The sequence below is a fragment of the Ammospiza caudacuta genome, chromosome 19 (assembly GCF_027887145.1).
Source record: "Ammospiza caudacuta isolate bAmmCau1 chromosome 19, bAmmCau1.pri, whole genome shotgun sequence".
Taxonomy (NCBI): Eukaryota; Metazoa; Chordata; class Aves; order Passeriformes; family Passerellidae; genus Ammospiza; species Ammospiza caudacuta.
The window spans coordinates 2489836-2503443 of record NC_080611.1 but is presented as its reverse complement, the minus strand read 5'-3'; the positions used below and the strand labels follow the sequence as shown (position 1 = coordinate 2503443).

General features: G+C 42.8%; 1 protein-coding gene across 1 annotated transcript in view; it reads left to right on the top strand.

Moving 5' to 3' along the window:
- Positions 1–13608, top strand: part of ABCC3 (ATP binding cassette subfamily C member 3) — a 47400-nt gene that overhangs the window by 30057 nt on the left and 3735 nt on the right. The window contains exons 13-27 of the mRNA XM_058817476.1: positions 479–625; positions 1020–1107; positions 1912–1978; positions 3118–3244; positions 3554–3730; positions 4574–4741; positions 5463–5646; positions 6548–6653; positions 7336–7489; positions 8887–9094; positions 9860–10170; positions 10899–11098; positions 11197–11323; positions 12290–12391; positions 13377–13523. Of these exons, the coding sequence (XP_058673459.1) occupies positions 479–625; positions 1020–1107; positions 1912–1978; positions 3118–3244; positions 3554–3730; positions 4574–4741; positions 5463–5646; positions 6548–6653; positions 7336–7489; positions 8887–9094; positions 9860–10170; positions 10899–11098; positions 11197–11323; positions 12290–12391; positions 13377–13523 (2313 nt within the window). The remainder of the gene's footprint in view (positions 1–478; positions 626–1019; positions 1108–1911; positions 1979–3117; positions 3245–3553; positions 3731–4573; positions 4742–5462; positions 5647–6547; positions 6654–7335; positions 7490–8886; positions 9095–9859; positions 10171–10898; positions 11099–11196; positions 11324–12289; positions 12392–13376; positions 13524–13608) is intronic.

Below are 13608 nucleotides of genomic sequence, written 5' to 3'. Positions count from 1 at the left end.
TCATTGTGACTTTGCTGCACAGGATGATCCTTCCACAGTGGACGGCCCCTGTTATACAGCAAGCCAGCTAATAACTTGGATTTCACTTCCTTTTCTACTGATTAGTGAATCTCATTTGCTTAGGCTGCAGTTTACAATGGGGAAATTTGCTTGGGTGGAGCTGGAAGAAACCACAACCTGATAGAAACTTTTCCTTTTTATTTACCCGAGTCCTGTAGTTCACCTCTTGAAACTCTTACTTCAACTGAATGTAGCCACTAGAAACCTGACAGGTCTTTTATTTTGTGTGCCCTTTTTCTGTACCTACTTGTCCATAGAACTTAACATTTTTAAAGCACGTTGAAAAGGTCAGAAACACAGAATTTTCCCAGTTTTGTGGTTGGTACTTTTATTTCCAAGATGCCTGTCAGGATTGAGTACTTTTAAAATGTCAGAATATACCAGGCATCTTGCAGTAAACTGCCTTTCTGGCTTTCAGGTAGCACTGACAACATTTGCTGTGTATGTCTCTGTGGATGAGAACAACATCCTGGATGCAGAAAAGGCTTTTGTCTCTCTGTCCTTATTCAATATCTTGAAGTTTCCCCTCAGTATGCTTCCACAAGTCATTAGCAACATTGCACAGGTAAGGAGGGCCTGGAGCACAGGTTGTTCTGAAAAATTTGAACTGAAAGAACATATCCTTGATTTCTGGAATGCAGAGATCCCTTGCATCTGCCTGTTTTAGCTGCTTTTCCTTTTAATATCCTTTCCCGCTCTCCTGCATTGGAAAGCCTGACATCATCTGAGTGAGCCTGTGTGAATTTTGCTTTGCTCAGATAAACTCAGCTTGGTGTGAGAAATTTCACAGTTAAAAGCTTGAATCTCAGCATAAGACTCATTGCAGGGGAGGAATGACTCACTGTTCAGGAAGGCCATGGGGGGAAGCTCAAGGCACTGTGCATGCATTCTTTTTCAGTAGTAAGAGCGTTAAGTCCTCATTAAAAGAATGATGAAATAATGCCACATTCTTTTCCTAGACAAGTGTTTCCCTGAAGAGAATTCAGCAGTTCCTGAGTCATGATGAACTTAATCCAAATTGTGTGGAAAAAAAAGTGATTGCACCAGGTAAAGATGTTGATATTTTTCTTAACTATGCAAATGCAGCAGACTTATCTCTCTTGGACTGGTTGAGCTAGGAAAAAAGCCAAAAAGAAAATAACAATGTTAATCTTGAGTTTAAAAAAAGGGAAGAAGCTGCTGCTCTGAAAGTGCTTGGTGTTCAGGCTGTGTGGAAATCAGAAAAGTTCCTGGCCATATTTCTGAGCTGGTTGGGCATGAGTTTGCATCTGCAATGTACCGGATGCTTACAGCACTGAATTTGGAATGCATCTGCTGACTCATCTTCTGACTATGGACAGCAAGACTTGTTCAGACCTTTCACACTGCACAAATGCTCAAGAACTTTGTGAACACTTTTGATTACTTCTGTTCAAAACAGAAGTAGCCCTAAACAGTTGAGCAAGCCAGGTGTGGCAGGCAAAAAGCTGTAGACTGTCAAAGTTAATCTGATAAATCAAAGTAAACAGCATGCAGTGATCTCCTACTGATTTGAAAAGAGTTTCTGAAGTAAAGTTGTGGTGATGCTGAGCAGCACATGTAGGGAGCAGCCCCACCAGGGCAGGGTGAAGCAGGGCATCTTTTCAGCTCCCTAGATCTGCCAGGTCACAGTCTAGAGCTGAAGTGACAGTCAGTTATTTTCACTCTGAAGAAGCCTGTGCTTCCCATGTTCATGACCTGTGCTTCCCATGCCAGCAGAAAAGGGAAGTGCAGTGTGTGTAAATAAAGATCCCTCTGTCAGCCTGTTCTCAGTTGTGCTGTTGTGAGTAACACATCTCCTGCCTCTCTTGTTGTTGTGTTTTTGCCACACAGGCAATGCCATCAGTGTAAGAAATGCGACATTCAGCTGGGGAAAGGAGCTTAAGCCAACGCTGAAAAAGTAAGATTTCTTTGTGCAGTAGCAATACAATATCTACCTGGTCTCTGGCTCTTGGGAGGCGTGTTTGAAAGGTGTCTGCTAAAAACTATGCATCACATGTCAGCATTTCTTTGCCTTCAAAACATGGAGCTCGTGCCTCATGGTCTTTAAGCTTTACAGAACAGGGCTTTAAGGCTTTAACTTCACAGGAACCAGCATAAAATAGTTACCCATTGAAAGACAGGCTCCATAAATTCCTTAAATAGGCATTTTTTAACTGAAGCATTGTATAAATTAGATTGATCTGATGGATTTTGAGGGCAGTTAGGATGCCTGTGTTGGGACCTGGGTGTCCCAGCAGTGGTCTATTACTTGAAGAGGCTTGTGGCAGATTCATCTCTGTGGCAGTGGAAAGGCCATCTTTAGACTGTGGGGGCGACTGTTTTGCACATTTGCCTCCTTGTATGAACAGAAACAAAATTTGCCTGGAAGCATATATACCTTCTGTTATGCATCAGGATATATGTAAATAGAAGTTTGACTGGATTTCACTAGTGAAAAGCACTTTGGCTGCAAAGAGACTGTGTCTCTTTGTCAGTCATTTTTATATCAGTTCACCTTCAGGGCTTAAAGTAGTACCTTTGAGAACACAGTGGGGAAAACAGTAAAGGATTTTAATTGGGAAAGTCCTGTTTTTCTTGTGTCATTGTGAATCCTATTTACCAGCACAGGAAATACAGTTCTGAAGTGGTCTGAACATTTTTAGATGGGACATATTCACTCACTACTTTTTTACATTTGCTTTCGGTTTTAAAATCAAACCCCAAAATACTTCTGGAAGATTGTCTGTTTTCAAAATGCTTATTAACTTAATTTGACTTGCTGATGAATTGATACAACACAGCAAAGAGTCTTAGAAGGCTTGTTAACAAACCTACTGCTTTAGCAACCAGCAAAATATGTTATGCTGGGTTTTCATTTGCTCCTCAAGTTATGGTTACAGTTGATTGTATGCAAGAAAGGGAGGAGAAAACCAGTGACCAAACTTTGCTTATTATATCCAGTCAGGCTGTGACTGTGTATTTCAGCCCTGGTTTAAAGACCGCTGATGTCTTTAGTAAGCTAATGTTCAATTCATTTCAAGCTTATTTCCTCCACAGTATAAATATGTTGATCCCCAGTGGTTCTTTGGTTGCCATTGTTGGCCATGTTGGCTGTGGGAAGTCTTCTCTGGTGTCTGCTCTCCTGGGTGAGATGGAAAAGCTGGAAGGAGAAGTGGCTGTGAAGGTTGGTGGTTTTTTATGAAACCATTTAATGATGGTAGGGAAATGTGCTGCTTATGCCTGCCCTTGCCTAGAACGCACCTCAGGCTCCAGAGGGAATTCTAGTTGCTCCTCTGGCAGCTTGTCTGCATGTTTGAGTTTTGCCCAGTTTTATATGAAGTTAGTTTCCTGATTTGATCAATGATACATGAGCAGTTAGCACACATATACATATAATGTGAATGTATAGAAACCATAGACATGCTGAAGATCTTACTCAGAGTATGAATTCATGCTTGTTATGAGTCAGAGATTTTCTCTCTCCTTTTTCTAGGGTTCTGTTGCTTATGTGCCTCAACAAGCCTGGATCCAGAATGCCACGCTGAAAGATAACATTTTGTTTGGCCAAGCTCCTAATGAGGAAAAATACCAAGATGCCCTGGAGGCCTGTGCTTTAAAAACTGATCTAGAAGTGCTGCCAGGAGGAGATCAAACTGAGATAGGAGAGAAGGTAAATTTTTTTTAGGTAGATTTTTTTTTTCAAGTCAGACCTGCCTGGTGATTCCTGCTCTAGCTAAGGAGATAACACTGTAAAATCAGCACTTCGTTTGATTTGATCTTCACGATGGCATCCCTGCTACAATCAGCACCAAAAACATGCAGGGCAGTTGTCCGGAAAGCACTTGACTTGAATGTTGTCTTAATTTCAGGCTTGTGTGTGTATTGTGGTGCAGAATTACACATCCAGTCCTGGAAGAGCGGAGTGCCCTCTGTTTGTCTCGTATTGTAAAGGTGCATCTGTCCAGAATCACTGAAGGCCTTCCTATTCCTGTAGGGATTGAAAGGGAGGGAACAGATGGTTTTGCTTCAAGTGAAAAAAAAATTTGATCATCCCTTAACACATTTTAATGAGAAACACTTACATCTGTGTTTACCAACAAAGATATTATTTTTTCATAGGCTACTGAGTCTGAGCTAGAGTACATGAAATGGTGTGGAGATGGGGATTTGTGTATAAAAGGAAATATGTGGAAGATGTTCCAGGTGCCACAGCCCTGCTTTGAAATTTGCATTTTACATCCTGGTTGACAGTTTCGCTTTTTATTGTTTTGTGTTTTAACAGCTCCCTTTAGGAGCTTATTAAAAAAAGACTTACTGCATCTCCAGTTTGCTGGGTGAGTGGAAAGTTTGGCAATTAGCAGGCAGGTCTAGAGGCATTCTGTACCCATCTCTGGGTGGGTTGTTTTCTTCAGTTTTCATGTTTCAATTTAGCACCCAAGTGCTGGGCTGAGTGAGAACCATGAGCAGTCAGAGCTTTTGTGTGACAGATTTGTTCTCTCCTGTCTCCCTCCAGGGCATCAACCTGTCGGGGGGGCAGCGGCAGCGAGTGAGCCTGGCCCGTGCCGTGTACAGCAGCTCGGACATTTTCCTGCTGGACGATCCCCTGTCTGCCGTGGACTCGCACGTGGCCAAGCACATCTTCGACAAAGTCATTGGCCCGGATGGGATCCTGAAGGGAAAGGTAAACTGGGCTTAAGATCCTCTTGAAAGCACACACAAACTCAGGAGCACAGAAGCTGTTTCACCACGCAGGCCTGAGTGACAGCTCCTTCCTGAGACTCTGTGTGTAGCTGGCCAGGCCTGTACCTCTCCTCACAGCCGGGCTGTGGCGGAGCGCTGCTCACACACGTCCAGAACACTGTGCTCTGGTCAGAATGTGTACAGGCAGAAACCTGCCCTGCCTTTTAAAATCCTTTCTCTATGAGATCTCCAAAAAGCAAGGCATGTGCTGGAACATGCACAGGCTAGTAGTGTTAATTGTTGTTTCTTGGGGCAGCGCAGCCAGGAAGCTGCACCAAATATGGATGTTACTGAGGATTTTGGCAACAACAACCCAAACTGCAGTGGTTTTGCTGCACCTTCCACTCCTGCTGCCATCTTCTCACGTCATCTTGAAGCTCAAAAGGGAAGGGCTGCAAAGAAAATCATCATAAGGGAGGGAGGGAATGATAATTCAGTGTGTTTACTTTCCTCTCTGTTTTTGTCAGCAGTAGGAGCAAAGAGACTTCATTTACATCAGGTCAAGCTAATTTGCCTAATGTGGACAGTGTTATTTCACTTGCATTTCACCTTGACACAATAATTCATTCCCTGTCCCAAAAATGTATTTGGCTTGCTGAGTACTGTCAGTCCCCACAGTGCAAATGAAGGATATGTGGTTTTTTTTCCTTTTCCCTATCCAGACCCGAATCCTGGTAACCCACGGCATTAGCTTCCTACCTCAGGTAGACCATATATTTGTCCTGGTAGATGGCAAAATCTCTGAAATGGGATCTTACCAAGAGCTTCTGAAACAAAACAAGGCCTTTGCAGAATTCCTCCGGAATTATGCGCTGGATGAAGACATTGAAGAGGATGAACCAACAAGTACAGTATTATTTTTTCTTAAAACATGTCTTCTGTCAACAAGATTACAGATACTTTCTCTGTGTAGTGTCCCCTGGTTCTTCATGGCATTTGCCTTTCTGCACTACTGTGAAAATTATTGTCTGTGGCCAGGTCTGTACAACTGAGAAATCTTTTCACTAATTTGTTTCAAAATTTTGTGTGGTTTGTCCTAGAAGAAAGCAATCTTGTCTGAGAAATTATTTTAAACTTGGGAATTTATTTTACAATTAGAAAGGTCAAGCTCAGCAAGAAGACAAAATAGCCAAGAATAAACTGGGTATGAAAGGGGCTACCCAGAGCCTGGTGTGTTTTTCCTTTATATGTGATTGTGGTATTTTTCATGTAGCGAAGTCCAAATGAAATTTTAATCTTGGGTTGCTTTTCAGCTTGGTTTGATTCTGACAAAATGATGCAAGATAAAAGCATTCTGGTGGATGTTTCCCCTGTGTGATAGTCTTCCCATGCCTCTGCACTGCTGCTCTCCAGCCTGGCAGAGGAGCATGCATGGCACCTTCCAGCCACAGCAGAGGCTTACAGGGCTCCTGATGTGACTCCCCCAGCCCAGGCTCATGTCTAGAATGTGCCAAATTAGTGAATTTAGCTAGAGCCAACTCTTAACACAGGCAATAGCCTGGCATTCTGATTGGTTAAAGGGATGTGATACAAGTGCATTTGGCAGTCAACCTACGTCACAAGATCTTTGCAATTTCGTTAGAAGTGATGCACAGAAGGGATATAAACAAAGCTAGGGGGGAGCTTATGCATGATAATTTTCCTGGGGGAGCGGGGGTGGGTTTGTTTTCATGGCTCTTCCTTTTTATAGCCACCTTTCTCTGTGCTTTCCTATGACAGAAAATTGAGGTGTGATCTTGTCTTGCAGTGCTGGAGGAGGAAGAAGTGCTGCTGGCTGAAGACACCCTGAGCATCCACACAGACCTGGTTGATAACGAGCCCGTGACAAACGAGGTCCGCAAACAGTTTCTTAGGTAAACATGAGGTCCTTGCTATTCTACTTTGTGTCTGGGGTAAAAAACATCTTTCAGATGTCAGTCACATTCTGCTTCTCCATCTGGGCTTCAGTTTCCTCAATTTCCTCTCATAAATAAATTGGTTTAGTATCCTTTTAAAAATAAATGTGAACACTCAAGATCAAACATCTATTCCTTCTGTATTTTTTTCAGTCTGAACTGAACTAATTTCTAAAAGCAGCTCTCTGGTTCTCAGATAACACCACTGTGTGTATTTACCCACACAATGGTGAACGGCTGCCAGATGTGTGAAAAATAAACTCCTTGCATTGCACCTTTCCGTTGGGAGCCTTGGAAATCTTTGAAGGTTTTTATAATCATACCCATAGATGCTGTCCAGCTACTGCTGATAGGAAAACAGAAAAGCTCAGGGTTTAGTTTGAAATGTCTGCCTTGTCATGAAGCCTCTAAAGGCCTTTCCTAAAGAGCTTAGGCTCTGCCACAGCCTTTCTTAGATCCTGTATTTCTGGCATCCCTGAACATGCAGAGAGGTGGAAGAAGCATCCACAGCTATGAGTGAGGCTGGTATGGGAACTTAGTGGAAGAGCTGGGAATAAATCCAATTCACTACATCCCAGCCTTGCCTTAGCACTGCCACAGTATGCCCTTTTTCTCCTAATGACTCTTGTGTTTTAACTAGGCAACTTAGTGTAGTGTCTTCTGAGGGAGGAGAATGTCCCAACAAAATGTCAACGAAACGAAGAGTCTGTGAGAAGAAGCCAGCAGAGCCTCCTCTTCCAAGAAAAAGTGCTAATGAGAAACTTATTCAGGCTGAAACCACTGAAACAGGCACGGTATGGTTTGATTCCCCCCTCCCTTTTTCTGCCTTTTTTTTTTTTTTTTGAAAAAAAAATCCACTTTATTTTAACATTAGATCCAGTTCTGTTAAATATGTGCACAAATCACAACTGCAGGCTTTAGGCATTAATCTGGTGACCACTGATCATTCAGATTAGGGATTTTGGCAGAGATTTTGGCACCTAGGTAGCCCTATATACTTAGGAGAACAAAAAAAAAGGAAAAAATAATCTCTTCCAGTTCCCTCCACAGTCACCCAATACTGCAGAGCCCTGCATTCCATCAGCCCTGCCTTTGTCTCGCAGAGCTTTCAGCACTGTTGGTTTTTAAACTGTTTGGCTGCTGCTGAGTCCAGCTGCAGCACTGGGTTACACGAACCAGCTGCCTCTGGGTGCCAGTGAGGCTGTTCTGCCTAAATACTTGCCAACCTAAGTACAGAGCACTTTGTGCTTGTAGGTACAAAGAGGCTGTATTCCTCCTGAGTAGGGCCAGGGAGAGAAATAGGAACAAGAAAAAAGAGAGGATGGTACCACAAAAGTCAAAGAAAGGAACAGAGAGGAGCAGCAGATGGAAGAGGAGCAAGGAGGTTTGATAAAGAAAAAGCCCCTTCCTTCCACTTCAGAAGGCTCAGTGTGTCCTGTTTAGTCTGATGTACATGATCCATGGCACAGACCTGCTTTTTCTGTGGATTATTTTAGCCTTCCAAGTCACTAACCAACAGCACTTGTTCTTTTAATTATTCCTCCTTATACTTTTTACTAAGCACTGAGTTTTGTCCTGAGTCTCTGTCTCTTTTTGCTTCTCTGCCTTTTTGCATGACCTTAGAGACAGCACCTTTACTTCTTGCTGTTTATGTTCTTGTTGGATTGCATTAGCATTTGGTACCTCATTTAAGTTGCTGTGAAGACACAGAGTGGAGGCATGTTCAACACTTTTGCTTGAATAGGCCATTTAAAGTTGTCTTGAGTACGATACTCCTGCCAAGTTGCTTCTACTTCCTGAAAATCTTGGCTCCTATTCTTATTACCCATCTTTTGCTCCTATTTGATCTGGCTTCTTTCTTTCCTTTTTTGTTTTTTCTTCCCCCTCTGGCATAGTCTTAAAAACTAAAACCCCACAAAAGTAATGAAATACCAATCCTTAACATGGAGGAGAAGAGTGTTTCAGAGAGGTTTCTGACTTGTTTTGAAAGCCATCATCCTGACATGGAGCTCAGGCAGATGAACCTTTCTCTGTGGTGTTTAGGAGTTCAGGCAGTTTTGAGTTAGGCTGGTGTCAGAGTGTGTTAAAGTTTTGTCAGCAGTTCCTCTCACAAAGAATGTTTCTATATTGTGATTCTCTTTAAACTCCTTGTGTGGGTTGTGCAAATCAGCTTTACTGTGTGATTTTGCAGGTAAAGCTAGCAGTGTTCTGGCAGTACATGAAGGCTGTCAGCCCTGTCATTTCTTTGGTGATCTGTTTCCTGTATTGCTGTCAAAATGCTGCTGCCATCGGGGCCAACGTGTGGCTCAGTGACTGGACCAATGAACCGGTGGTAAATGGGACTCAACACAACACAGCCATGAGAATTGGGGTCTACGCTGCCCTGGGCCTCTTGCAAGGTGAGGACAGGTAAAGTCATCATACCCCAACGTTTTGGAATGAGGTATTAGGTCAGAAAGCCGTGGCACCAGTTGCTAGTGGTCCAAAAGGATGATAAGTTTAGATTACATATTAGGAAGAAATTATTTATTGTGCTGGAGGTGAGACCCTGGCACAGGATGCCCAGAGAAGCTGTGGCTGCCCCATCCCAAGGCCAGGTTGGATGGATTTCTGAGCAGCCTGGGGTAGTGGTGGTGGGGTTGGAACTGGGTGATCTTATAGGCCTCTTCCAACCCAAACCATTCTATGATTCTATGAAAATTGCCCCGCAGCTCCTATCCTAAGCAAGAAAGCTCATGTAACCTGGAGCTACACAGTCTGAGCTCAGCCCAACACTTTTAATTTTGTTGTGAAGCCCTTGAAGGGGCTGAACAGGTGATGTGGAAGCTTGAGAGAAGCAAGATGGAAAGAAAACATGCACATTTCAGTGCAGAAGGGGATGAAGGGTTGGGGTGAAGTTGTAACATTAGGACATCATGGAGGATTGTGGAAAACAGCAGGAAGATGGTTATGTGTCTGTTTCCCATAGAGAGGATGGTGAATCCTGTGGATGTTCCTGTGCCTTAGGCAGCAGTGGATGCAATGCTGATGTGCACAGGAAGAGAGGGTGGGCAGGAAATAAAGTGAAGTAAAACAAGCTTGGACCACAACAGGAACTGCCAAGGGTCAGGGAAGCTGTGAATCATGGACATCATGGGATAACACATCTGCTCCTCACCTGTCAGGGCTCATAGTGCTGATCAGCACCTTCACGCTGGCTATGGGGGGCATCAGTGCTGCCCGGACCCTCCATGCTGCACTGCTGGAGAACAAATTCCACACCCCACAGTCATTCTATGACACCACCCCAACCGGGCGCATCATCAACCGCTTCTCCAAGGACATCTACATCATTGATGAGGTCATCCCACACACCATCATAATGTTCCTGGGGACATTCTTCACCTCCTTGTCCACCATGATCGTTATCATAGCGAGCACTCCACTCTTTGCTGTGGTTATAGTCCCACTGGCAATTCTCTACTTCTTTGTTCAGGTAACTGGAAAAATGTGTGACAACTATTGCAATTATTCCATTCCTTTTCTTTTTAGGGAAAACAACACTGATTTGTGGGTGAAATGGAAATACCTGAAGTAGCTATGTGTTTATATAAACAAAACATTACTTACTTTTTTTTCAGAAAAAGAAATGTCCTGCAAGATGTGGCCATAAAACAGATAGGCATAAACTTTTTTAGCTTTTAAGTAATAAAAAGTAACCTTACTGCTGGAGCCAGCACTGCAGTGCATGCCAATATATTAAATGTGGATATATTTGACATACTGAAAAGTTTTCAAAGTAGTTAGGAATTAAAATGTTGAAAATAGAAAGCATCAATTTTATTGATTTCTGAGCCATAGTCAAACTTATTTTACAGACTGTAAATACAGACCTGATAATGGAGGTGCAAATGCACAATTTGTTTTCTTGGAAAATGAGGCTCCTACAAATGGATTCATTCTGCTTGATTATATTAATTAAATATAGAGGGACATAGATAAATTCAACTTTCAGTCTATAGAAATTGCAGTTACTCAATACTCTTGTGGAATGATGTAAAGGTAACTTTCTTGATACTTTTCCTAATTTTGGACAATATTTTAGAGGGTTGGAGTGCATTAGTAGCAACCTCCTTTAAATCCTTAACCTAAGAAATTCTTCACTGTTAATTTAAAAAGTGAAAGTATTTCATGAACCTTTCAATTTCCTGTGAAAAATGGCAGCGATTCTATGTGGCAACCTCCCGCCAGCTGAAGCGCCTGGAGTCTGTGAGCAGATCCCCCATCTACTCCCACTTCTCAGAGACTGTGTCAGGGGCCAGTGTTATCAGAGCCTACAGGAGAGTGAAGGCCTTCGTGGACATCAGTGATCTGAGGGTAGATGAAAATCAGAAGAGTTATTATCCTGGCGTAGTGTCAAACAGGTAAAATATAATTTCTTGTTTCCACTTAGATAACCCTGTTTGCACAACTGGTCCGAGGCAACCTTTTCCCACACTGCTTACCTCTGCATTCTTCCCAGGTGGCTGGGCATCCGAGTTGAGTTTGTGGGGAACTGCATTGTCCTTTTTGCTGCCCTTTTTGCTGTGATTGGTAGGAACAGCCTGAATGCTGGCCTGGTGGGACTGTCAGTGTCCTATGCGTTACAGGTACATGTTACAGCTTTACTGGGGGAGTGTACATTTTTGTATATGATATGGATATATTTCCAGTAATCTAAGTACTTGCTAAAGCTGGAGTTAATAAGGAAATAATTGAAATGAGTAGTGGGATGTTTGGAAAACAGAGATTCACACTGGATGCTGAAATCATCAGCAAGCTCACATGAAGGAGGATCTCAGGGCACTTTGGGAGCATCAAGGCTGTGCTGCACCCCAGCACCCTCAAGCGTGGTGCATGGGAGCCCCAGAACATGAGTAAGTGCCAGAACATCAAGAACAGACCATTTGAGCAGTGTGGCTTAATGTGTTGTGCATCAATCCTGCTGTGCAGCACATTGGTGTGTCCAGGTAATTACAGGCAGATCAGTGGGACTTATAATTAGACAAGGCAAACTGTAGTGACCCAGGCTGTGGAGAATGTAGCAGATTTAATGGCATCACTCTTGCCAGAAGCGTTTTAGATACCCTGAGTGTGCAAAGTTGCTGTTAGCAGTTTTCCAGTGAAAGGCATGATTTGGGGAATGACTTCCTTCCAGCTTTTTTTGAGAGGGGCAAGTGTTAAATCAGCAAGAAGCATCATCATAATCTTCTTCATCTAAGCATTTGATAATCTGTATATTTCTTGTCCCAATAACTGTATTAACTTTAATGCAAAGGTAATTATCTCATTTGTAGCATTAATGTGAATCCATGTCTTAATAGCAGTGTCTGCTGTTGTTGGAGGTTTTTGGGGTTAGCTTTTTCTGTGGCTTTTTTGGGGGGTTTTTGGTGTTTTGTTCGTGCTGGGGTTTTGTTTCTTTTGAGAGGTTTGTTTTGGGGGGAGTTGTTTTGGTTTTGTTGAGGGGGGTTGTTTGTTTTGAAGCTCTGTTTTGTTTTGTTTGTTTTGGTTTTGTGGTTTTTTATTATATGTGTTGTTCCTCTGTGGGTGATATTTTGTTCCTTGTCTTCCCCAAGGTGACCGTGTCTCTGAATTGGATGGTCCGAATGACTTCTGAACTTGAGACCAATATTGTGGCTGTGGAAAGAATAAAAGAGTATTCAGAAACTGAAACAGAGGTCAGCTACCACGAGTCCAGCATGCTCAGCAACAAGATGAAAATTTTAATGCATGCATGTACATGGTCCTTCTTGAGGCTCTTGAGATGGTTCCTGCTCTGAGAGTTATCATTTAACCTGAACAAATGTCATGCTCTGAACTGTAATTTATTCTATCACAGCTCCAAATTATTATTGCTGTCATGCAGCCTGTGCTTAGCATGTCATTTTCAGCTGCTGTGAGTGGCTATAGCACAGGAGATGAGTTTCACATCAGAATATTGGTCCCTTTGTGTTTGAAGAGTTTGATGCCCTGTCTCCCCTGTGTGGCTGGTGCCATGGTCCTGCTCATGAGCAGAGCTGCAGTACAATTATCAAGTCTTACACATGAGCAGAGCTGCAGTACAATTATCAGGTCTTACACACGTTTTCAATAGTACTTCTATTTAATCAACTTAATCAGTCCTCACCTCCCATGAGAAAACATCTCTAGGTTCACTGAACTGCTAATCATCCAATTGCCTACCTTTGCTGCCAAAGACTTCTGAAGCTGGCAGATGGAGCTGTGCCAGGAAAGCTGCTCTCTGGACACACTGGTTTGTTAGTCCTATGTGCACACTAAGAATTAAGAAATGGAGGAGACCTGCAGTAAACAGTTCTGCAGATCAAATATTTAACCTGGAACAAAAAAGGTAGCTAGACAAGATGTGTGATAGGTGTTATAAACCATAGCTTGAGCTGGCAGAAAACTGACAGTGTTCTGTTAAAGCTGATGGGAAAATATTAATATCCATTGAGGATTCATCCCTCTGTGCTCAGAGTTTTTTCCTGTTAACTTCACAGCAAAGACTTGGGGTGGATACTTAGGACCCCATGTTTTTTCCCCATTATTATAAATTTATTTGATCATGGAGATTTCATTTATCAGATAAAATGCTTTTATCTGAGTTTGAATTATTTTTTTCTCAAGCCTATGTGAGGCATTTCTGACTTCTGTTTTCCTCAGGCTCCCTGGATCATTGAGGGCAAGAGTCCTCCAGAAAACTGGCCATCCAAGGGAGACCTGGAGTTTGTGAATTATTCAGTGAGGTACAGGAAGGGCCTAGATCTGGTGCTGAAGGATCTAAACCTCCAAGTGCATGGTGGGGAAAAGGTGAGTTACCAGCTGAATGTCTGCTAGAACTTTGCTCTGGGCCTCTGGTGACAGCTGTGGAGTAGAGGAGAGGGTCCAGAGGAGC